The 24,889-nt window shown below is 34.6% G+C and overlaps 2 protein-coding genes across 5 annotated transcripts in view; both read left to right on the top strand.

Moving 5' to 3' along the window:
• The first annotated feature begins 3,753 nt into the window (after positions 1–3,753).
• LOC132306555 (imidazole glycerol phosphate synthase hisHF, chloroplastic-like) lies at positions 3,754–5,313 on the top strand. 3 transcript variants are annotated; one of them, XR_009482042.1, is made up of 3 exons: positions 3,754–4,004; positions 4,087–4,169; positions 4,832–5,313. XR_009482042.1 is itself a non-coding variant. In XM_059803984.1 (3 exons), the coding sequence occupies exons 1-3, from the start codon at positions 3,805–3,807 to the stop codon at positions 4,928–4,930; spliced, it is 360 nt and encodes a 119-aa protein (XP_059659967.1). In that variant the 5' UTR covers positions 3,755–3,804; the 3' UTR covers positions 4,931–5,304. The 3 variants fall into 3 exon arrangements, 1 of the variants encoding a protein (XP_059659967.1); XR_009482043.1 differs by having other exon boundaries at positions 3,754–3,995; XM_059803984.1 differs by having other exon boundaries at positions 3,755–3,982; positions 4,832–5,304.
• Positions 5,314–20,996: 15,683 nt separating this feature from the next.
• The window catches only part of LOC132306556 (imidazole glycerol phosphate synthase hisHF, chloroplastic-like), a 33,088-nt gene continuing 29,195 nt past the window's right edge, over positions 20,997–24,889 (top strand). For both annotated transcript variants that reach the window (XM_059803985.1, XM_059803986.1), the window contains exons 1-3: positions 20,997–21,219; positions 21,324–21,406; positions 22,069–22,163. In XM_059803985.1, the coding sequence (XP_059659968.1) occupies positions 21,042–21,219; positions 21,324–21,406; positions 22,069–22,163 (356 nt within the window). In that variant the 5' untranslated portion in view covers positions 20,997–21,041. The remainder of the gene's footprint in view (positions 21,220–21,323; positions 21,407–22,068; positions 22,164–24,889) is intronic.

Consider the following 24,889-nt stretch of genomic DNA (forward strand, 5'->3'; position numbering starts at 1 on the left):
GTAATGAGATTTTGTCAAAATAGAGATAGAAAATTCTTTGCATCTTCATATACATATTAATTTACTGTTGCATTAGTATTCTAATCCTAATATTCAATTATAGAGAGAGTAGCAAAAGCAGCAGTACCAAGGAAAGAAACACAACAGTGAGTTGGTTTTAAAGAGGGTAACTAGCAATTAGAGGCTCTTTTAGGTTTTATTCACCATACAACAGTGAGGATTTTTTTATGACCTACTTTGTTTGAAATTTGTAACTTGTGGTTGACAACGGTTATGTTTGTAAGTTTGTGGTTGACAATGGTTTTTTTTTTTTTGTGGTTTCTCTGTAATAGATAATGCGTGATTTGTGGTTGTATATGCATGTGCAATGATAATAGATTGATGATGCTTCAATGGTAAATGTACTCAATATAGGTCAATATTCATTGCATAATTTTATTTCAAATAAATAGCAAAAACAGATAACAAGAAGTAAGCAAATACAACTATCTTCAAATACAAAATAGTTGTTTCAACAACTTGTAACCTTGAACCTATAGCTTGTCTCTGTAACCTCAATTCAGCAACAACCTAAAGCAAAAGTTGATTTATAGGTGAATACTCCTCAGCAGGACCAACAGTAGCAGCACCAACAGAACCATCTATAGGGTTACACCATTCCCAAAAACTACATGTTTCATTTTCACAAGTATAATACAGCCTTCCTTTGTTGCGATTTTTGTCATTCTCTGTAACCTTCACTATAGTAAAATCCCCATAGCGACAAATCTTGTTCCTATACTGTATATAGCCTTTGCCTCTACCTTCACGACTATTTACGCTTGATTGAGACATCACTTTACATAGGAGAATATAAGAGAGGAAGTGGAAAAAAACATTGTGCCTATTTCCTATTTATAGAAACCAAACATGACCGTTAGAGTTGAGGGGCAATCTGGGCATTTTAATTGCTTTATAACCTGAAGCCAAACATAACCGTTAATGTTTGTAAACAAACAGAACCGTTTAGGGGCAATCTGGGCATTAAAAGCTCATTTTTTGCTGACGTCAGCAAAAAGTATCTCTGACCAACTTTGACTGTTGACTGAGGGGGGAGATTGATGTGTGTCAGAAAAAGTAGGGGGTCTGATTGAAATTTTGCAAACGTGGGGGTCTCCTTGAAGTTAGGACATACCTTAGAGGGTGTAACTGAAGTTAACCTAAATCAATTTATGTAAGAGGAATGATGGATCCTATCACATGACGTCATGATAACATCACATTGTAAGGTCCATCGGACCACCACCCTACTTACATAAATTGAATTCGATAACTATCTAATTCGGTTCTAAAATCATTATTCATGTTGTAGTAATCGAACACATCCAATCTATTTTTGCTTTAAAATTTTATTTAAAATAATATTTTTCTTGTTTTTAAATCATCAAACAGGTGACATGTTGGCACGGTATTAATATTTTTTTATTTCTAATATATGTATATACTCGAGTGATGATGTATGAATATGAGTGAGACTTTTAGAGAAGTTTACATCTCTCTATTAATTTATATATTTATCCTTCACATTTCTTTCTTTTATGAGATATTATTATGTTAAATACTAAGTTTATGAGTAACGAGAGTTATATAAACTTGAATATAATCTTCTCATGGCCGCGCACATGAAAGAGACTCTGTTGCAAATTGATTGAATTGTATTTTCGAGCTCACTAGATTCGTCAATATCCGCATGAAGGGGATGATTATCAATTCTAGGTCAATATACTTGCACATATATATACCTCATGATAACACTTTCTTTCTTATTTTATTATTGTTATTGTTAATGTCATGAATGGGACTATCAAAGACACTATCCGCTTCTAGACTCGTCCACCGAGTTTGCACTATGTACCATTTTTTATTTGGGTTTGGTCAGGTCTTACGCAGAGCCCATTAATTCAACAACAACAGCGCCAGCAGCCAGCAATTGACACCAATGTAACCCTAGCGGAAGGAAGATAGAGCAAATGGAGACGCCTACATTTAGTTATGCACAGACTGTTGGATCTTCATCGTCTTTCTCGTCCGGTACCAATTCTCTACAGTTCAGGCTTTTCGAGTTCGATAAGAAGGCCCTCTTCAAGATTCTCAGTTCGCGCCTCCTTTGCTGGAGCCGGAGATTCTGGTACACACTCTCCGTAATATATGTATATATGATAATATTTACTTGTATTTTTATACGTGTCATTTGATCAAACATTTACTGTTTGTATTTTTTCTTAATTGCAGTGGTGACTCTTCTTGATTACGGGGCTGGAAATGTTCGGAGGGTCAGAAATGCTATTCGTCGTCTTGGCTTTGACATCAAAGATGTAATAATTTTTTCTTATTTTGTTGTTTTTGTCTTTATTTTCAGTATGTGAATGTCTAATCATTTATCAGGAATTGTAAGACTGAAAATTTAATTTATTTTACTTTTGTGTGGTTTCTCATCAACCAAATTGAGCATTGTATCACTCATTTTAGGTTAAGTATGTGGAATTCTTTGAAATGAGCAGTTGAGTAGTTTGATGTTGTTTCGAAGTATTTTGTGTTAATCCTAGTGAAGATAGAGATCAAATGGAGCAGGGCCGGCCTGGGCCCAAGGCGGCCGCCTTGAGCCTCAAACTTTAGAGGGCCTCAAAATTGGATGGGAAAAAAAAAATTGAAATTAGGACAAGCCTTGGTCGCCTTGGGCCTCAAAAATTTGAGGCCCATTAGTAATTTAAAAAAAAAACCAAAGGGTAAAGTCTATAAAACACCCTCCTTGTTTTTATTTTGTGCGGATTACACCCCTGCTGTTTATTTTGTGTATATAAGTCTTCACGAGATATACTACAATGTTGCAACTAACCCCTTCTGATCAGATTTCCGGTGAAGAAACTATTCTAAAACATTAAAATCCAAAATTGCCCTTTCATATTCCGTAATTGCCCCTCGCCGTTGCATAGCGTGAGATGTTGAAACCCGTCGGACGGCCGTGACGGGCGCGGCTGACTGACAGCGGCGGTGACGGACACGAGCAGCGAACCAGCGATGGGCTGTGGAAAGCTCTGGTCCGGCCGTGAGGACGATGGGCGGTGAGAGCCTAGAGGACGGCGGCGAAACGGCTACTGGATTTTGGGTTTGGGTACGGCTGGTGGAGAGCGAGGCACCGGCGGATGAACGGCGGCTGTGGACGGCTCGGCCGGTGGAGACGGCGAGGTCGGCGGGTGGAGGGCTCGGCTGGATTGAATAGGCAGATGGCTTGACTGATGGCGGAATGGACCGGCGAGGGACGGTCTAATGAACGCCGATAAGAAGGGATGGGCTCGGCGAGTTGAAGATCGGCGAGCAAAGACGGCCAGAATCGGCTGTGATGGAGCGACGGCAAGCAAGGTTCTGGACACGTTGATGGCTGCCGTGACTGGTTCAGAAGCTCAGTTCTGCATTTGTTTTATGTTTTTTTTGGAAAGGTTTTGTATGCATAATATGTACTTTTCTGTTTACATACGTATATATATATATATATATATATATATTTTTTTTTTTTTATCTTCAATTTCACAAATCTTATTCTTCAATCACAGACACTGAGTTTAAACTTTGGGTCAGTCCACACTGATTTAGTTGGACAGCCCGCAATACGTGATTCTAATAGTGGGTTGCTACAAAATGGGCCTTATACGGTTGTACCATTTTTTATTTGGGTTTGGTCGGGTCTTACGGAGAGCCCATTAATTCAACAACAAATAGCGCAAACAGCGCAGCAGCCAGTAATTGACACCAATGTAACCCTAGCAAATGGAGACGCCTACATTTAGTTATGCACAGTTCCTGACTGTTGGATCTTCATCGTCTTTCTCGTCCGGTACCAATTCTTTACAGTTCAGGCGTTTCGAGTTCGATAAAAAGGCTCTCAAATTCAAATCCTCTTCAAGATTCTCAGTTCGCGCCTCCTCTGCTGGAGCTGGAGATTCTGGTGCACACCCTCCGTAATATATGTATATATGATAATATTTACTTGTATTTTTATATGTGTCATTTGATCAAACATTTACTGTTTGTATTTTTTCTTAATTGCAGTGGTGACTTTTCTTGATTACGGGGCTGGTAATGTTCGGAGTGTCAGAAATGCTATTCGTCGTCTTGGCTTTGACATCAAAGATGTAGTAGTTTTTTCTTTTCTTATTTTTTTTTTGTCTTTATTTTCAGTATGTGAATGTCTAAATTATTTATCAGGAATTGTAAGATTGAAAATTTAATTTAATTTACTTTTGTTTGGTTTCTCAGCAACCAAATTGAGCATTGTATCACTCATTTTAGGTTAAGTATGTGGAATTCTTTGAAATGAGCAGTTGTGTTGCATATTGAGCTTGAAACATGAAGGGGTTATTCTTTTAGCTATACGTAAGCATATAATTAAGCAAGAGGGGTGAGTAGTTTGATGTTGTTTAGAAGTATTATGAGTATGGCCTTTTGTGTTAATCCTAGTGACGATTTTACATGATGCGACTGTAAAAAAGTGAATCCACAACTCAACTCTGTACTGACCATTCTTCAATCCCGAATATCCTAGGTGTGCTTGGATGCACCTTTGAAGCTTCTTCTGTATTTTCAAGATGAAAAAAGAAGACATATTAGATATCTGTTTTATATGTTGAGTTAATTAAAAACAAGATTAGTGTGACTGCGGAAAAAAAAAATCATCACAAGATTTTTAAGGAAGGGAACAAAAGTAATGAAACACATGAAATAATGACTCCTTATTTTTATTGTGTATGCTTCTTTATTATTTTCCTATTTATGTTTTATTTTTATTTTTTGGAAGGTGCAAACACCAGATGACATTTTAAATGCAAAACGCCTAATTTTCCCTGGGGTTGGGGCATTTGCTGCAGCTATGGATGTGCTAAATCAGAATGGGTAAGCTTTGTATATATGTTCCCATTGCACCTTTGCCACCTAAGGTGTCAAGTCCACCTTATTGCCCCATGTCAGTGTGCTAGCGGCACATTAAATAGATACAACAGGTATTTAATGCAATTCGGCTAATGGACAAGTTGCTCGAGATTTTGGGACTCGAGGAATGTCCTTGTGGTTGAGGTTTTCTAGATTTGAGCTTTATGTTTGAGGTTTTGAGACTCGAGAGTTGCCTCTTGAGGTTTAACTTTTGACCTGAGGCTTATGCAGAGTTTTTCTTTGAGTATCAATGCTGACATGGTCTCTGTTTTGACTTTTTTGCTGATATGGCTTTCGTTTGACTTTTTGTTGATTTGGTTTTTGTTTGACTCCACATAGTCGGCGCATGATCATACCCACAATATTTGTACAATGTTTATTAAGACTTTTGTTTAACATCGTCATTTTAATTTTCCCTTGTAGATGTTTGTAGATACTAAGAAAAGACACTTGCATCGTCATTTTTATTTTCCATTGTAGATGTTTGTAGATACTAGGAAAAGACACGTGCATCGTCGTCATTTTTATTTTTTCTTGTAGATGTTTGTAGATACTAGAAAAAGGCATGTGCGATGTGCACGTGGTGAATGTTTTGTAACTTACAGAAATTTTGTTTTCATTTTTTTTTTTTTTTTTAATCGTTGATTTGGAAGCTTGTAACAATAAACCTTACAAAAAATAACAAAAAATATTTTTTGTAACTCTTTTTATATTAATTAATAAATATATTTTTGTATTAATAAATGAATAGTGAAATATTTTGAAATTGGTGGTAGAGTTTGAGTTTTTGTAAGGTAATAAATTCTTTTAGATTTTTATATAAATACTGAAATATTTATATTTAATTTTTTTATTAATTAATAATTTATTATTATTTTAATACTGAAATATTTGAGTTTTGCGAAGTAATAAATTCTTTTTGGTAATTTAAATTTTATTAGGTAATTTGTAATTTGAATTTTATTAGGTAATATTTAAAAAATTATACATATATAATAGTATAGATTTGAATTTTATTAGAAAATTTGAACTTTAGTATAATTTAAAATTTACAATAGAAATTCAATTATACTAATCATACATTAGATTTATATTGATATAAAAATTTATTATATGTAGTTTGTGGTTTTTCGGAAGACCCTAGGTTATATTTTATTTTCTTTAAATATATCCTTGTATAATGTGATAGATAAAATAGGTAATTTGTGGTAGAGTTTTATAGAAATTATTTCATTTTCTTTAAATATATCTTTGTTTAATTACATTTCCTTTTATTAATAAACTCATAATAAATAGATAAATACAGGTTATATATGATAGAGTTTTAAATAAAATAAAATAGTTAATTTGTGGTAGAGTTTAGGTAATTTGTGTTAGAGTTTTATAGAAACTCTTAAATATATCATTTTCTAATGTGATAGAGTTTTATTAAAAATAAAATAGGTAATTTGTAGTAGAATTTTATATAAATTATTTATTTTCTTTAAATATATATATATCCTTGCCTAATTATATTTTCTTTTATTAAAAAAACTCATAATAAATAGATAAATAGGTATTATGTGTTAGAGTTTTATATGAAATCTTTTAAAAACATTTTTTAAATGAATTAATAAATATTTTTATATATTAATAATTCTTGTCTAATTAGATTACCTTTTATTAAAAAAGTTCATAATAAGAGATAATTTATGGTAGAGTTTTAAAAAATATATTTTATTTTTTATATCAACTAAAAAAAATAATTTTTATATTAATAATTCATGTCTAATTAGATTTTCTTTTATTAAAAAACTCATAATAAATAAATAACTAAATTAGTAATTTATGTTAGAGTTTTATAGAAATCCTTTTAAAACCTCTTTTTATATCAATTAGTAAATAATTTTTTATAGTAATAATACTTGTCTAATTAGATTTATTTTTATTAAAAACTCATAATAAATAGATAAATAGGTAATTTGTGTTAGTGTTTTATAAAAACTCTTTGAATATATCTTTGTCTAATTTGATAGAGTTTTATTGAAAATAAAATAGGTAATTTGTGATAGAGTTTTATAGAAATTATTTTATTTGTTTAAATATATCATTGTCTAATTAGATTTAATTTTATTAAGAAACTTATAATAAAAGCTAATTTGTCGTAGAGTTTTGGAAAAAATATTTTATTTTATATATGAGTTAATAAATATTTTTTATATTAATAATTCTTGTCTAATTAGATTTTCTTTTATTAAAAAATTCATAATAATAAATAGATAAATGGGTTAATTTGAATTTTATTAGGTGGATTTTAGAGATTTTTTTTTTTAAAAAAAAAAAAAAAAAAAACTCTTTTCATATCAATTAATAAATATTTTTTTATATAAATAAATAAATACTGAAATACTGAAATTCTTTGCACATTTAATAATAGTATAGATAAAAACTCTTTTTATATCAATCAATAAATTTTTTTTTTTGTATAAATAAATAAATAAATATTGGCAGAGCTTCTGTATTGTGATGTTTTCAATTTTCGGCATTTTTCTTTTTTCGAAAATTTTGTAGCCGCAAAGGCATTTCCGTCTTTTACCATTTTGCGTACCGGACACTACGGGGTGTGCCGGTTGTGTCTGAGAGTTGTTTGGGACATTTCATTGAGTTCAGGACTCTTTGAAATGGAAGTGTGATCATTTTTCCATTTTTCAGTTTTTGGGTCGGACGGTCCCGTGTGGGACTTGCTGTCGGTATTGTTGCAATCGGGGATTTTGGTTGGGATTCATTTGCATCATATTTAATTTATTTAATGTGTTGCATATGGTTGAGATTTAATGTATGCACATATGTGTGTATGTGGTGTAAAATGGAGACAAAAGAAAAAGGAAAAAGAAAAAGAAAAAGGGTGGGACCCACCATTAGCACGCAAAAAGGCAATGAGACCTTGTTTTGGTCTCCATTCTCTCTTCCTCCTGTTAGTTTTCCCTTTCTCCCCTTTATCTTACTTTTTCTTTTTCATTTACAACTTCAATCATGGATCTCTCTCTCACTATTTGGAGATTTTGAGTGCCGTTTGCGGCAAATTAAAGAGCGCATCGAGGGCTTCGAGTCGATTGGAGCCAATCTATTTTTGGCCATCATTTGAAGGAGCTCTAAATTTTAGGATTTGAGAGAAAATTGGGGGTTTTGCACAATTTTAAGGTAGTGGTTCATAATTCATGTTTTTCTTATTCCTTTGTGAGTTATCCTTCATTAATTGTTGATTGACATGTTTAAATTTGAGTTATTTGCCTTAGAGATGATGTAAATGTTGTTTATGGAGTTTATAATCATATGTGCTAATTGAGTTATTTACAAATCATGCTTATGTGTTAATTTCTTTATTTAAACGTTGGATTTCTATGTGTATTATGTTGTAGACTTGCTAGAAGTGATACTTGAAAGCATGCGTAAACTTTCTTAAGATTCTAGTAAAATATGCTCATTTGTGTTGTATAAAATCCCCTCTTGCCATAGCATTGAAAGTATGATACATACAAGCATACCATGGGGCATGAATGGAAGAAAATGATTTGAATCAAGTAAAAAGGGGATTTTGGGGAAGCGTTTTTGCAAAAGTGGTTTTGAGAAAACCCGGTCGACGCGGAATCACCAAAGGGCCGGTGTGTTAATATAGCCTAGAGGGAATTAGGGAGATTGCCCTAGCGTGGTTGTGCTATCTGGGCCCAAAATGATGCTGCGGGGGTACCAAAGGTCAGGGACAGTAGCCAACCTTCTCTCGTGTCGCTGCGGAGTCACCAAAGGGCGAGTTATATTAACAGTTTGTGAAGTGATGCATTTGCCTGAAAATGGGGAGTGACATGCATAACATTGCATTCATGGCATGACATTTAATTGTTTTGAACTTGGGATTGATATGGTATTTTTACCCTGCTTTGTATGACCCCATTTCTATTGATCTATTCACTATTTGGATTTACGGGGCTACAAGAAGTGTGTCTTAGGCACCACCTACTGAGCTTTACGCTCACCCCATTACTTAATATTTTTTCAGGACCCGGAAAATAAGTAGTGGATGCCGACCTTCCACAAGCATGAGGATGACTAGGAGTTTATTTTATACTTTTTGTATATTTTCCCATTCTCTTGTAAATCATGGCTATGTAATATAATTAAGACATTTGACTATATTTTGATGTAAATCGAAACCATGTAATTGCTGTGTTGAATAGGAGAACGATAATGTATCATTGGCAAATTTAGTGACATCTATTCTTGTATATTGATGAGTATTTGCCATGAATGCGGAACTTCAGTACTTAATAGGTTCATTGTGGGTTTAGTATGCACTTCCAGTGGGTTAAATCCCAGGATAGCATGTTTCGGCCGACTGATCCTCACCATCAGCCGACCGAAACCCCAGGTTCGACCGACCGAACCCCATCGTCAGTGGACCGATGGCTTGCACAGTGAAAGTCCCGAGAGCTTTCAGTTTTGGGATTGTTTCGGCCGACCGATCCTACCTTGTCCGTCGACCGATCCTGCTTTGTCAGCCGGCCGACCTTGGGCTATTAGCCAGCTGACTGTCCCTTTTCCTGCCTTGTCAGTCGGCCGACCTTGGGCTATCAGCCGGCTGACTGTCCCTTTTTGACCTGAAATGTTGACTAGCCTTGTAAGCTTGTATCTTTGAGTATTCTGAGCTTCGGAGTGAGTCTTATGACAGGCTTGAACATAGGAAATGGAGTGTATGACCTAGTTGACCTAGGGTTCGGGTAAGGACACGGGTAACGGTTCGGATCCACGGATTCGAGTCGTTACATGTATGTTATAGATAAAAACTCTTTTTATATCAATTAATAAATATTTTTTATATAAATAAATAAATACTGTATTTTACTTTGGAATTCTGGATCTATGCCTCTCTGAATTTTTCTCTCGAATTCTGGATTTTTAGAATTTTCAATTTTTATATCCCTTCCTCCTTCCTCCTTCCCCCATGCCTCTATTTATAGACTTCTTGAATTAATATGATGATGATATGTGTCATCTCCTAATAATAACATAATCATAATTGGGCCGCCTGGTGACATTTACAAACCCGGATGTGTCAAAGTGACTCGAAAGTTGACCCGATAATAGATCTGGAGTGCGGAAGCGAAAACAAAGAAAATAAGGTTCCTAGAGATAAACGGCATCCCAATGACGCTATAGTGACTTTTCATGAAGTCACGGAATTTAAACGAAAACAAAATGCAGAAGCGAATTTTTTTTAAAAAGTTATAATATTAGCCCTTGGGGCAAAATGGTAATTTTCATAAAGCAATGGGTACTACCGAGCACACCATTGGATAGACGGCGAAAAATTAACGAAGTTAGACTCAAGAATCACATGATTCAGAGATTGGACAAAAGAGAAAAGCTAAAAACAAAAAATGGGCAACGTCGAGGCCAAAGGGGCACCCGGGGTCAAGCCACATGCGCACACTGGTTATATTGAGATAATTATCTATAAAAAATAACTATTCTTTTTATAATAGTTAATAATTATTTTCGTTTCGAAGTAAGATCCTTATTTTTATGTCTGTATCATTTTGTTAATTATGTTTTCCCGTGGAAAACTATTTGGCGATCCATGGCTCCAACTAGGGTGGCTTTCTTTGTTTGAACAACTGTTTGGGAACGATTTTGACAATTGATAATTTAAGGATCAGGGGCAACTGTATTGTTAATCAGTGTTGTCTATGCAAGAAAGATGGGGAGTCTGTTAACCACCTCCTTATGCATTGTCCTATAGCGAATGACTGTTGGAATCTTATTTTTGGGTTGTTTGGCATGTCTTAGGTAATGCCAAGATCTACTAAGGATTTGATTCATGTATGGAGAGGTTGTCGCGTGAGAAGGGATGTATGCGATTTCTGGAGAGTTATCCCACATTGTGTTTTGTGGTATATTTGGAAGGAGATAAATAGTAGAATGTTTGAAGATAAAGAGTCGTCTAGGGCAATGGTGAAACATCACATTCTTTGCTCTCTATTCTCTTATGTGAAGGGGAGTTCTTGCTCTTCTTCTAATGATTTAATTATTTTTTTGGATTCCTTGGGGCCTTAGTCCCGGTTCTATTTCTGTAGTAGAGACGCGTTTCCCTTTTGAGTGCCTTTTTTATATTATTATTACTAATAAAAAAAAATAATAATTAATAATTATTTTATTGTAATTGATTTTATTAGGTACTTTTTAGAGTTTTATAGAAACTATTTTTATAAAAATCAATTTATATCAATTAATAAATATTTTATAATAAATAAATAAATAGTTAATTTGTGTTAAAATTAAATAGAAACTCTTTTAAAAACTCTTTTTATATCAATTAATAAATATTTTTTTATATTAATAATTCTTGTCTAATTAGATTTTCTTTTATTAAAAAACTCATAATAAATAGATAAATAGGTAATTTGTGTTAGAGTTTTATAAAAATTCTTTGAAAACCTCTTTTTATATCCATTAATAAATAATTTTTTATATTAATAATACTTGTCTAATTAGATTTTCTTTTATTAAAAACTCTAATTTGTGGTTAAGTTTTAGAAAAAATAGGTAATTTGTGATAGAATTTTATAGAAATTATTTTATTTTCTTTAAATATATCTTTGTCTAATTAGATTTTATTTTATGAAGAAACTCAAAAAAAAGGCTAATTTGTGGTAGTGTTTAAGAATTTTTTTTTTTTTATATATATCAATTAATAAATATTTTTATATATTAATAATTCTTATCTAATTAGATTACCTTTTGCTAAAAAAAACTCATAATAACAGGTAATTTGTGGTAGAGTTTTAGAAAAATTATTTTATTTTTTTATATCAAATAGATTTTCTTTTATTAAAAAACTTATAACAAATAAATAAATAGGTAATTTGTGTTTGAGTTTAGTAGAAACACTTTTAAAAACTCTTTTTATATCAATTAATAAATATTTTTTATATTAATAATTCTTGTCTAAGTAGATTTCCTTTTATTAAAAAATTCATAATAAATAGATAAATAGGTAATTTGTGTCAGAGTTTTATAGAAATTAAATATATTTTTGTCTAGTGTGTTAGAGTTTTATTGAAAATAAAACAGGTAATTTGTGATGAAATTATTTTATTTTCTTTGAATATAGCCTTTTCTAATTAGATTTAATTTTATTAAGAAACTCATAATAAAAGCTAATTTATGAAAAAAATTTATTAGGTAGATTTTAGAGTTTTATAGAGGTTTATTTTATTTATTTTTTATTTATAAAAACTCTTTTTATATCAATTAATAAATATATTTTTTTTATATAAATAAATAAATACTGAAAATTCTTTGGCAGAGTTTCTGTATTTTAATCTGGAATTCTGGATTTCAGTCTAGAATTCTCAATTTCTATACGCCTTCGTCCTTCCTCTATGCATTTATATGCTTCTTGGATTAATAGGATGACGACATGTGTCCTCTCCCGATAATGACATAATCATAATTGGGCCGGGCCGGTTATATTGTGATAATTATCCATAAAAAATAAATATTCTTTTTATATCAATTAATAAATATTTTATTGTGATTGATTTTTGAAGATGTAATAAACAAACTCTCTCAATTTAGAAAGATAAGTCTTTACACTTTAAAATATCTCAACTCCTTTTCCTTCTATTTTCATTGTATTTATAGGCTTTTACAATTGTTCTAGAAGCTTTTTCTTTAGTTCTTCATGTTGGACCGATCCTTTGGGCTTGTCTTGGATATCGGCCCATTTCCTTTGCTCTGAGATTGGGCTTGAGGTTTGCTTTTAGTGGATACTGGGCCTGATAAGTAAATCTGATCGGGTCAAGTGTTATTCCTAGATCCAATTTCTAGTAATTTGGGTTGTGCCCAGCCCAGGTCATTTTTGTTATCTTCATATGCCCCCATAATCTCTCCCTAATTGATTAGGGTAAGGTATATAGATGGCAAAAATACAAAAGAAAGGAGGTCGGTACATCAGAAAGGTTCTAGCTAGAAGCATTTGCCCCGTCAGCTTCTTGATGGTGCTGAACGGCCTCCTCATCATTGTTGGCGTTACCATTCTCACGCGGAGGAGAATCGAGCTGAATGACAGAATCATTCTGTTGAGTTCTATCCTCAATAGCATTGGAAGAATCATCTTGTCGAGGGTTATCTTCAGCAGTAGTGACTAATGGAGTCACGGTGGACAGAGGAAGAACGTCTAAAGGCAAAGCGGTTGAAGGAGTAGGAGTGATCCTGAACGAGGCAATCTCTTGGTATTCATCAAATATGCCCGGGGTGGAGTCTGGATCGGCATAAACACCCGGAGGATCAATCTCCAACTCTCTGTTAACCTCATCAGGAGTAGAACCGGTCTGACCCTCTGTTAGTCACTAATTGACTCTAGAGGGGGGGTGAATAGAGTCAATGATCAATTTTTCAATTTAAAAATTGTATTTCTACCAAACTGTTAAATATCAGTTTATTGAAATATTCAAGCAAAATAAAGCACAAAATAAGAGAGATAGAGATAAGAGATTGCAAACAATGACTCGGTGATTTAGCGAGGTTCGGAAACTCCTACTCCTCGGCTCAAGATCCCCCTTGAGACTTCCCAAATTCACTAGAGCTTCTCCTTAATGGTGGAGAGCAAACCTTCACTTTTGAAACAAGATCTTGCTTCTCTTCTTTGCTAGGAGAACACCCTTCTCCTAGGCTTTCTTTTGGGTTACACCAACCCTTTACAATAGCTTTGAAATTTGAAGAAACAAGTGTACAAGAATCTCTCAAAGATAGATTACAGAGTTTCGCTCACAACTATAGAAAAGATTAATATACGTGAAGCTCAGAATTGCTACAGTGATATGAAATAACAGAGAGGGAATAAAAGCTCATAATACTTCTTTAATGCTTTTCAAGGAATGATAGAATGTTCTCTGTAAAAGTGTTTTTCTTTGGTTTGAAGACCAACCTCAGTATTTATAGAATCAACAGAGTTCAATATAGCTGTTAGAGGTTGTTGAGAACATTTAATGAAAATGTTTACGTTACAGTTCAAAACCCTAAAGAGAGCCGTCTCTTGAAAACCAAAGAGCCTGCTCTTTGTTCATTTTCCTTGGAAAGAGCCTGCTCAATAAAAACGTGAGCCTGCTCTTTATTTTGAAGATCCATTTTCGTAGCTTTCTTGGAACAAAAAGAGCCCTCTCTTTCTTTTGATTGAGCCATCTCTTTTTCTTAAATACTTCTCAAAGACTTACTGGAGTTAAAGAAAAGAGCCTTCTCAGAGCTCACTGGAATAAGAGAAAAGAGCCTTCTCTTTCTTTTATGGAGCCTTCTCCATCTCACATTATGATACTTAATATGAAATCATTTAAGTCCTGTGAATGTGATCATGAGCTGATTTTATTTTCTTTGAGAAATAAAATGGGAATGCAATGCATGGATTGAATTTTGAGCTTCAAATATATTCAAATTAACTTTGACATTAAATCTTAAGCTCTCACCATCTAATCTACTCTTTTCTTCAATCTTGACCATGATCGGTTAGCCTTTGATGGAGAACTTGAATAATCTTTGAATTCTTGCAACTTCAATGCTTCCTTGAATCCATTGCTTGAGTACTTGGAATGCTTCTGGCTCATTATTGAGGATTGAATTAATTGATCAACTATATAGCACTCAAGGAAAATATTAGTACATAAACATCATTAATGGTTTGTAATCATCAAAATATAAGATTGACCTTTAGATTAAATCCTAGGCCAACACCCTCATCTGGAACACGATCGGCATAACCTTCTCGGAACTCCTGAGCATATCTGAGGGCCCCAACCCTGGAAAACTGAGCGTGCGGAGCTAGCATACCACAATTTACTTTACTGATGGTGTCGAGTAAAGCATTGCGCTCATCTAGAGCCCTTTTCTCAAAGGCCATCCGAGCGGATTGCTCATCACCCAGGAGGCGTAGAAGTTCTTCCTTTTTAGCCCTAAGGGATTCTCGCTCGGTATGCTAGATGCTCTTCTCAAGCTGCAGAGCGTTCCTTTCATCCTAAAGAGAGTCCGTCTCCTTCCTCAGAGAGTCTCTCTCCTTTTCAACTTTATCGAACTGAACCATCAACCCGGTCTTCTGAGCAGCTAAAGCATCGTTCTCCTTATTAACTGCACCAAGGTTGTCAGAGAGCATGCGAACCTTGGCATTCACCAGCTCAACCTGCTTCTGCATGGCCATCATCCCTTACAGGGTCTGTATAGATATGCAGGACAACTGATTAAGCTGAGCAGATGGTTAAAAGAAATCAAATGTAAAGATTGAATAAAGATTCATTGATTAAGAGGCAGAAGTTACCTCCATGGCAGATAAGGGGAATCGGCTGAACACTTCCTTCTGAGACAGACCCTTAGCTACCTCAATGTCCTTAGGAGTCTACATGCTCCTATAGTATGCTATAGCGGTCTGACCATCCTTGAACATGGTCTCGTTCGGCTTTACAGACGATCCGTCTGTTCGAATGAAGCGAGGGTTCCATGGTGCCGTTCCAGAGGCAGAGGCATGCCCGGAAGGGGTAAGAGGCCTAGTCAGAGGAGGCCTGGTTAGAGGTTGCACGGACACATTCGGCCCAGAAGGCCTAACCCTCTGTGACAGAGGAACGTCATTGAGGCTGAGGGCACTATCAGGCTGATGCCTTTTTCCTCTTGTCTTTTCCCGTACGGAAGCAGTAGTAGAGCTGAGAAGGTTGCTGACAGAGGGGGTCACGTTCGGATTAACGGTCGTTGTGTTGGAGATCGGGTCGGTAGCCGTCACGATCGGATCAGTGGAAAGAGTGGTATCAGAAATGGTGGCAGAGGAAGATACTGAAACTGGAGAAGAAGTTGTTGCAGGGGCAACAACGGGCCTAGTGGCAGTTTTCCTCCTGCCAAAGGAAGGGATCTGGAGCTGACTTATTGTCTTGCCGAGGGCTGAGAGAGCAAGAAAGTTGTCTGAAGTAAGGAGATCCGAGCAGGAGGGAATGTTGGTCAGAACGTACTGCTTCAAGTAGTTATTCCTATCCCTGCACACAACATAGCTCAAATCATCACAAGGAATACCTAACGAATTGCACAAGAAAGTACAAAAACGAGGAATGCAGATCTCGCAAGGACAGTCACTCTTATGGGTTTTGTATTTTTTATAAGAAGAGACAGAGCACTCTTCAAAAGCGCTCGGGATAGGGAAATCCTCTGCGGCTGGAGAAAACCAGGCTCCCCTAATCCCAATTATATTTTTCCTCCAACCCTTCTCAGATTTGATCTTATGTTTGCAGATGGACCTCTTCTTAATGGGGTAGAAGTGGTAAAACGGTTCATCAGTTCTGATTTTACTAACCTTGTAACAGAGGAGAAGATCTACGAGGTCCAGATCTAGATTTCTGTCACGATTCAGAAGCAACATAACAGATAAAATCCTAAGGAAATTTGGGTTTACTTGCAAAGGGGAAAGTTTCAGTTTATTAAAAACATAGCAAAAGAAGGGATGCAGAGGGAACCTAAGGAGGTTAAGATGGAAGTGGGAAAATAGAACCTGACCGGGAAGAAGGCCAGCACCGGTTCTAACGTTCACCTCTTTAGGGCAATTTCTAATTTGTATATCGTCAGGAAGGTGAAGTCTCATGCGAAGAACATCTAGATCTACAGTCATAGTGAGAATGAATGAGGATTTTAAGGGAGAAAAAGAGGTCTTCCGAAAGAAAAAAGGCAAACGAAACTAACCTTAGAGAGTGAGAACGTCAAAGAGTACTGCAAGGTCGCTAGAAAAATGAGCTTTTGCAAGAAATTGCTGGAGAAGATTCGAGCAACAATAAAGTGAGATGGAGACGGTAAAGAGAATCGATGGAACATCTATAAGGCTTATAAAGACAAGGTAGGCCCGAGGGCCGAGGAGTTAGGAAAGCGAGGAGTTCTTTTTGAATCTCGAAGCGCCGACCCCCAAATCTAACCGTCCATTCTCCCATGCGATCTTCTCAAGCCGTCAAGTCATGATTAGCAGCCTCTAATAATTACCCCTTAATTATTAGGGAGTAATTATGGGGGCAGTTGAGGATACAATAAGTAATATGGGCCGGTTACAGCTTGCTGACGTAGGATCGGGGCAAACAATTGAAGTACAGCCCATACAAGAGCACCATGGAATGGGCCGAGCTTGGAGGACCCACTGAAGAGGACCGAGCCCATTGGAAAGAAGGCCCAAAACAGATAGTCCAGCAACACTTGTAATTGCCTATAAAAGGGCAGTGAAGAGAGTGAAAGAAGGGGGAAGATTGATTGAAAATGTAATGAGATTTTGTCAAAATAGAGATAGAAAATTCTTTGCATCTTCATATACATATTAATTTACTGTTGCATTAGTATTCTAATCCTAATATTCAATTATAGAGAGAGTAGCAAAAGCAGCAGTACCAAGGAAAGAAACACAACAGTGAGTTGGTTTTAAAGAGGGTAACTAGCAATTAGAGGCTCTTTTAGGTTTTATTCACCATACAACAGTGAGGATTTTTTTATGACCTACTTTGTTTGAAATTTGTAACTTGTGGTTGACAACGGTTATGTTTGTAAGTTTGTGGTTGACAATGGTTTTTTTTTTTTTTTTGTGGTTTCTCTGTAATAGATAATGCTTGATTTGTGGTTGTATATGCATGTGCAATGATAATAGATTGATGATGCTTCAATGGTAAATGTACTCAATATAGGTCAATATTCATTGCATAATTTTATTTCAAATAAATAGCAAAAACAGATAACAAGAAGTAAGCAAATACAACTATCTTCAAATACAAAATAGTTGTTTCAACAACTTGTAACCTTGAACCTATAGCTTGTCTCTGTAACCTCAATTCAGCAACAACCTAAAGCAAAAGTTGATTTATAGGTGAATACTCCTCAGCAGGACCAACAGTAGCAGCACCAACAGAACCATCTATAGGGTTACACCATTCCCAAAAACTACATGTTTCATTTTCACAAGTATAATACAGCCTTCCTTTGTTGCGATTTTTGTCATTCTCTGTAACCTTCACTATAGTAAAATCCCCATAGCGACAAATCTTGTTCCTATACTGTATATAGCCTTTGCCTCTACCTTCACGACTATTTACGCTTGATTGAGACATCACTTTACATAGGAGAATATAAGAGAGGAAGTGGAAAAAAACATTGTGCCTATTTCCTATTTATAGAAACCAAACATGACCGTTAGAGTTGAGGGGCAATCTGGGCATTTTAATTGCTTTATAACCTGAAGCCAAACATAACCGTTAATGTTTGTAAACAAACAGAACCGTTTAGGGGCAATCTGGGCATTAAAAGCTCATTTTTTGCTGACGCCAGCAAAAAGTATCTCTGACCAACTTTGACTGTTGACTGAGGGGGGAGATTGATGTGTGTCAGAAAAAGTAGGGGGTCTGATTGAAATTTTGCAAACGTGGGGGTCTCCTTGAAGTTAGGACATACCTTAGAGGGTGTAACTGAAGTTAACCTAAATCAATTTATGTAAGAGGAATGATGGATCCTATCACATGACGTCATGATAACATCACATTGTAAGGTCCATCGGACCACCACCCTACTTACATAAATTGAATTCGATAACTATCTAATTCGGTTCTAAAATCATTATTCATGTTGTAGTAATCGAACACATCCAATCTATTTTTGCTTTAAAATTTTATTTAAAATAATATTTTTCTTGTTTTTAAATCATCAAACAGGTGACATGTTGGCACGGTATTAATATTTTTTTATTTCTAATATATGTATATACTCGAGTGATGATGTATGAATATGAGTGAGACTTTTAGAGAAGTTTACATCTCTCTATTAATTTATATATTTATCCTTCACATTTCTTTCTTTTATGAGATATTATTATGTTAAATACTAAGTTTATGAGTAACGAGAGTTATATAGACTTGAATATAATCTTCTCATGGCCGCGCACATGAAAGAGACTCTGTTGCAAATTGATTGAATTGTATTTTCGAGCTCATTAGATTCGTCAATATCCGCATGAAGGGGATGATTATCAATTCTAGGTCAATATACTTGCACATATATATACCTCATGATAACACTTTCTTTCTTATTTTATTATTGTTATTGTTAATGTCATGAATGGGACTATCAAAGACACTATCCGCTTCTAGACTCGTCCACCGAGTTTGCACTATGTACCATTTTTTATTTGGGTTTGGTCAGGTCTTACGCAGAGCCCATTAATTCAACAACAACAGCGCCAGCAGCCAGCAATTGACACCAATGTAACCCTAGCGGAAGGAAGATAGAGCAAATGGAGACGCCTACATTTAGTTATGCACAGACTGTTGGATCTTCATCGTCTTTCTCGTCCGGTACCAATTCTCTACAGTTCAGGCTTTTCGAGTTCGATAAGAAGGCCCTCTTCAAGATTCTCAGTTCGCGCCTCCTCTGCTGGAGCCGGAGATTCTGGTACACACTCTCCGTAATATATGTATATATGATAATATTTACTTGTATTTTTATACGTGTCATTTGATCAAACATTTACTGTTTGTATTTTTTCTTAATTGCAGTGGTGACTCTTCTTGATTACGGGGCTGGAAATGTTCGGAGGGTCAGAAATGCTATTCGTCGTCTTGGCTTTGACATCAAAGATGTAATAATTTTTTCTTATTTTATTGTTTTTGTCTTTATTTTCAGTATGTGAATGTCTAATCATTTATCAGGAATTGTAAGACTGAAAATTTAATTTATTTTACTTTTGTGTGGTTTCTCATCAACCAAATTGAGCATTGTATCACTCATTTTAGGTTAAGTATGTGGAATTCTTTGAAATGAGCAGTTGAGTAGTTTGATGTTGTTTCGAAGTATTTTGTGTTAATCCTAGTGAAGATAGAGATCAAATGGAGCAGGGCCGGCCTGGGCCCAAGGCGGGCGCGTTGAGCCTCAAACTTTAGAGGGCCTCAAAATTGGATCGGAAAAAAAATTGAAATTAGGACAAGCCTTGGTCGCCTTGGGCCTCAAAAATTTGAGGCCCATTAGTAATTTAAAAAAAAAACCAAAGGGTAAAGTCTATAAAACACCCTCCTTGTTTTTATTTTGTGCGAATTACACCCCTGCTGTTTATTTTGTGTATATGAGTCCCTCCTGATCAGATTTCCGGTGAAGAAACTATTCTAAAACATTAAAATCCAAAATTGCCCTTTCATATTCCGTAATTGCCCCTCGCCGTTGCATAGCGTGAGATGTTGAATCCCGTCGGACGGCCGTGACGGGCGCGGCTGACTGACAGCGGCGGTGACGGACACGAGCAGCGAACCAGCGATGGGCTGTGGAAAGCTCTGGTCCGGCCGTGAGGACGATGGGCGGTGAGAGCCTAGAGGACGGCGGCGAAACGGCTACTGGATTTTGGGTTTGGGTACGGCTGGTGGAGAGCGAGGCACCGGCGGATGAACGGCGGCTGTGGACGGCTCGGCCGGTGGAGACGGCGAGGTCGGCGGGTGGAGGGCTCGGCTGGATTGAATAGGCAGATGGCTTGACTGATGGCGGAATGGACCGGCGAGGGACGGTCTAATGAACGCCGATAAGAAGGGATGGGCTCGGCGAGTTGAAGATCGGCGAGCAAAGACGGCCAGAATCGGCTGTGATGGAGCGACGGCAAGCAAGGTTCTGGACACGGTGATGGCTGCCGTGACTGGTTCAGAAGCTCAGTTCTGCATTTGTTTTATGTTTTTTTTGGAAAGGTTTTGTATGCATAATATGTACTTTTCTGTTTACATACGTATATATATATATATATATATATATATATATATATATTTTTTTTTTTTTTATCTTCAATTTCACAAATCTTATTCTTCAATCACAGACACTGAGTTTAAACTTTGGGTCAGTCCACACTGATTTAGTTGGACAGCCCGCAATACGTGATTCTAATAGTGGGTTGCTACAAAATGGGCCTTATACGGTTGTACCATTTTTTATTTGGGTTTGGTCGGGTCTTACGGAGAGCCCATTAATTCAACAACAAATAGCGCAAACAGCGCAGCAGCCAGTAATTGACACCAATGTAACCCTAGCAAATGGAGACGCCTACATTTAGTTATGCACAGTTCCTGACTGTTGGATCTTCATCGTCTTTCTCGTCCGGTACCAATTCTTTACAGTTCAGGCGTTTCGAGTTCGATAAAAAGGCTCTCAAATTCAAATCCTCTTCAAGATTCTCAGTTCGCGCCTCCTCTGCTGGAGCCGGAGATTCTGGTGCACACCCTCCGTAATATATGTATATATGATAATATTTACTTGTATTTTTATATGTGTCATTTGATCAAACATTTACTGTTTGTATTTTTTCTTAATTGCAGTGGTGACTTTTCTTGATTACGGGGCTGGTAATGTTCGGAGTGTCAGAAATGCTATTCGTCGTCTTGGCTTTGACATCAAAGATGTAGTAGTTTTTTCTTTTCTTATTTTTTTTTTGTCTTTATTTTCAGTATGTGAATGTCTAAATTATTTATCAGGAATTGTAAGATTGAAAATTTAATTTAATTTACTTTTGTTTGGTTTCTCAGCAACCAAATTGAGCATTGTATCACTCATTTTAGGTTAAGTATGTGGAATTCTTTGAAATGAGCAGTTGTGTTGCATATTGAGCTTGAAACATGAAGGGGTTATTCTTTTAGCTATACGTAAGCATATAATTAAGCAAGAGGGGTGAGTAGTTTGATGTTGTTTAGAAGTATTATGAGTATGGCCTTTTGTGTTAATCCTAGTGACGATTTTACATGATGCGACTGTAAAAAAGTGAATCCACAACTCAACTCTGTACTGACCATTCTTCAATCCCGAATATCCTAGGTGTGCTTGGATGCACCTTTGAAGCTTCTTCTGTATTTTCAAGATGAAAAAAGAAGACATATTAGATATCTGTTTTATATGTTGAGTTAATTAAAAACAAGATTAGTGTGACTGCGGAAAAAAAAAATCATCACAAGATTTTTAAGGAAGGGAACAAAAGTAATGAAACACATGAAATAATGACTCCTTATTTTTATTGTGTATGCTTCTTTATTATTTTCCTATTTATGTTTTATTTTTATTTTTTGGAAGGTGCAAACACCAGATGACATTTTAAATGCAAAACGCCTAATTTTCCCTGGGGTTGGGGCATTTGCTGCAGCTATGGATGTGCTAAATCAGAATGGGTAAGCTTTGTATATATGTTCCCATTGCACCTTTGCCACCTAAGGTGTCAAGTCCACCTTATTGCCCCATGTCAGTGTGCTAGCGGCACATTAAATAGATACAACAGGTATTTAATGCAATTCGGCTAATGGACAAGTTGCTCGAGATTTTGGGACTCGAGGAATGTCCTTGTGGTTGAGGTTTTCTAGATTTGAGCTTTATGTTTGAGGTTTTGAGACTCGAGAGTTGCCTCTTGAGGTTTAACTTTTGACCTGAGGCTTATGCAGAGTTTTTCTTTGAGTATCAATGCTGACATGGTCTCTGTTTTGACTTTTTTGCTGATATGGCTTTCGTTTGACTTTTTGTTGATTTGGTTTTTGTTTGACTCCACATAGTCGGCGCATGATCATACCCACAATATTTATACAATGTTTATTAAGACTTTTGTTTAACATCGTCATTTTAATTTTCCCTTGTAGATGTTTGTAGATACTAGGAAAAGGCACTTTCATCGTCATTTTTATTTTCCATTGTAGATGTTTGTAGATACTAGGAAAAGACACGTGCATCGTCGTCATTTTTATTTTCCCTTGTAGATGTTTGTAGATACTAGAAAAAGGCATGTGCGATGCGCACGTGGTGAATGTTTTGTAACTTACAGAAATTTTGTTTTCATTTTTTTTTTTTTTTTTTTTTAATCGTTGATTTGGAAGCTTGTAACAATAAACCTTACAAAAAATAACAAAAAATATTTTTTGTAACTCTTTTTATATTAATTAATAAATATATTTTTGTATTAATAAATGAATAGTGAAATATTTTGAAATTGGTGGTAGAGTTTGAGTTTTTGTAAGGTAATAAATTCTTTTAGATTTTTATATAAATACTGAAATATTTATATTTAATTTTTTTACTAATTAATAATTTATTATTATTTTAATACTGAAATATTTGAGTTTTGCGAAGTAATAAATTCTTTTTGGTAATTTAAATTTTATTACGTAATTTGTAATTTGAATTTTATTAGGTAATATTTAAAAAATTATATATATATAATTGTATAGATTTGAATTTTATTAGAAATTTGAACTTTAGTATAATTTTAAATTTACAATAGAAATTCAATTATATTAATTTTGATATGGTATTTTTTCCCTACTTTGTATGACCCTGTTTCTATTGACCTATTCACTATTTGGATTCATGGGGTTACAAGAGGTGTTTCTTAGGCACCACCTACTGAGCTTTACGCCTACCTCATTACTTAATATTTTTTCAGGACGCGGAAAAGAAGTAGTGGATGCCGACCTTCCACAAGCATGAGGATGACTAGGAGTTTATTTTATACCTTTTGTATATTTTCCCATTCTCTTGTAAATCATGGCTATGTAATATAATTAAGACATTTGACTATATTTTGATGTAAATGGAAACCATGTAATTGCTGTGTTGAATGGGAGAACGATAATGTATCATTGGCAAATTTTTAGAAATTTTTTATACCTTTTGTGGTAATGTTTTAGAAATTTTTTTTTTATATATCAATTAATAAATATTTTTATATATTAATAATTCTTATCTAATTAGACTACCTTTTGCTAAAAAAAACTCATAATAAAAGGTAATTTGTGGTAGAGTTTTAGAAAAATTATTTTATTTTTATATCAAATAGATTTTCTTTTATTAAAAAATTTATAATAAATAAATAAATTTTTAATTTGTGTTTGAGTTTAATAAAAACACTTTAAAAAACTCTTTTTATATCAATTAATAAATATTTTTTATATTAATAATTCTTGTCTAATTAGATTTCCTTTTATTAAAAAATTCATAATAAATAGATAAATAGGTAATTTGTGTTAGAGTTTTATAAAAATTAAATATATTTTTGTCTAGTGTGATAGAGTTTTATTGAAAATAAAATAGGTAATTTGTGATGAAATTATTTTATTTTCTTTAAATATGTCCTTGTCTAATTAGATTTAATTTTATTAAGAAACTCATAATAAAAGCTAATTTATAAAAAAAAAAAATTTAGGTAGATAATAGAGTTTTATAGAAGTTTATTTTATTTATTTTTTATTTATAAAAACTCTTTTTATATCAATTAATAAATATTTTTATATATAAATAAATAAATACTGAAAACTCTTTGGCAGAGTTTCTGTATTTTACTCTGGAATTCTGGATTTCAGTCTAGAATTCTCAATTTCTGTACCCCTTCGTCCTTCCTCTATGCATTTATAGGCTTCTTGGATTAATAGGATGATGACATGCATTTATAGGCTTCTTGGATTAATAGGATGATGACATGTGTCCTCTCCCGATAATGACATAATCATAATTGGGCCAGTCCAGTTATATTGTGATTGTTATCCATAAAAAATAACTATTCTTTTTATATTAATTAATAAATATTTTATTGTGATTGATTTTTGAAGATGTAATAAACAAACTCTCTCAATTTAGAAAGATAAGTCTTTACACTTTAAAATATCTCAACCCCTTTTCCCTTTATTTTCATTATATTTATAGGCTTTTACAATTGTTCTAGAAGCTTCTTCTTTAGTTTTTCATGTTGGACCGATCCTTTGGGCTTGTCTTGGATATTGGCCCATTTCCTTTTCTCTGAGATTGGGCTTGAGGATTGCTTTTAGTGGATACTGGCCTGATAAGTAATCATCTGATCGGGTCAAGTGTTATTCCCAGATCCAATTTCTAGTAATTCGGGTTGTGCCCAGCCCAG

Source organism: Cornus florida, unplaced genomic scaffold (genome assembly GCF_030987335.1).
Source record: "Cornus florida cultivar Cherokee Brave unplaced genomic scaffold, ASM3098733v1 CherokeeBrave_3.0.0_Hap2_Chr05, whole genome shotgun sequence".
In the NCBI taxonomy this organism is placed as follows: domain Eukaryota; kingdom Viridiplantae; phylum Streptophyta; class Magnoliopsida; order Cornales; family Cornaceae; genus Cornus; species Cornus florida.

Excerpts from the sequence above, each read along its gene's own strand:
- LOC132306555 (XM_059803984.1), top strand. The coding sequence starts at position 3,805 with ATGGAGACGCCTACATTTAGTTATGCACAGTTCCTGACTGTTGGATCT. Across the intron at positions 3,983-4,086 it reads TGCTGGAGCTGGAGATTCTG|TGGTGACTTTTCTTGATTAC; the intron begins GTGCACACCCTC and ends TCTTAATTGCAG. Across the intron at positions 4,170-4,831 it reads TTGGCTTTGACATCAAAGAT|GTGCAAACACCAGATGACAT; the intron begins GTAGTAGTTTTT and ends ATTTTTTGGAAG.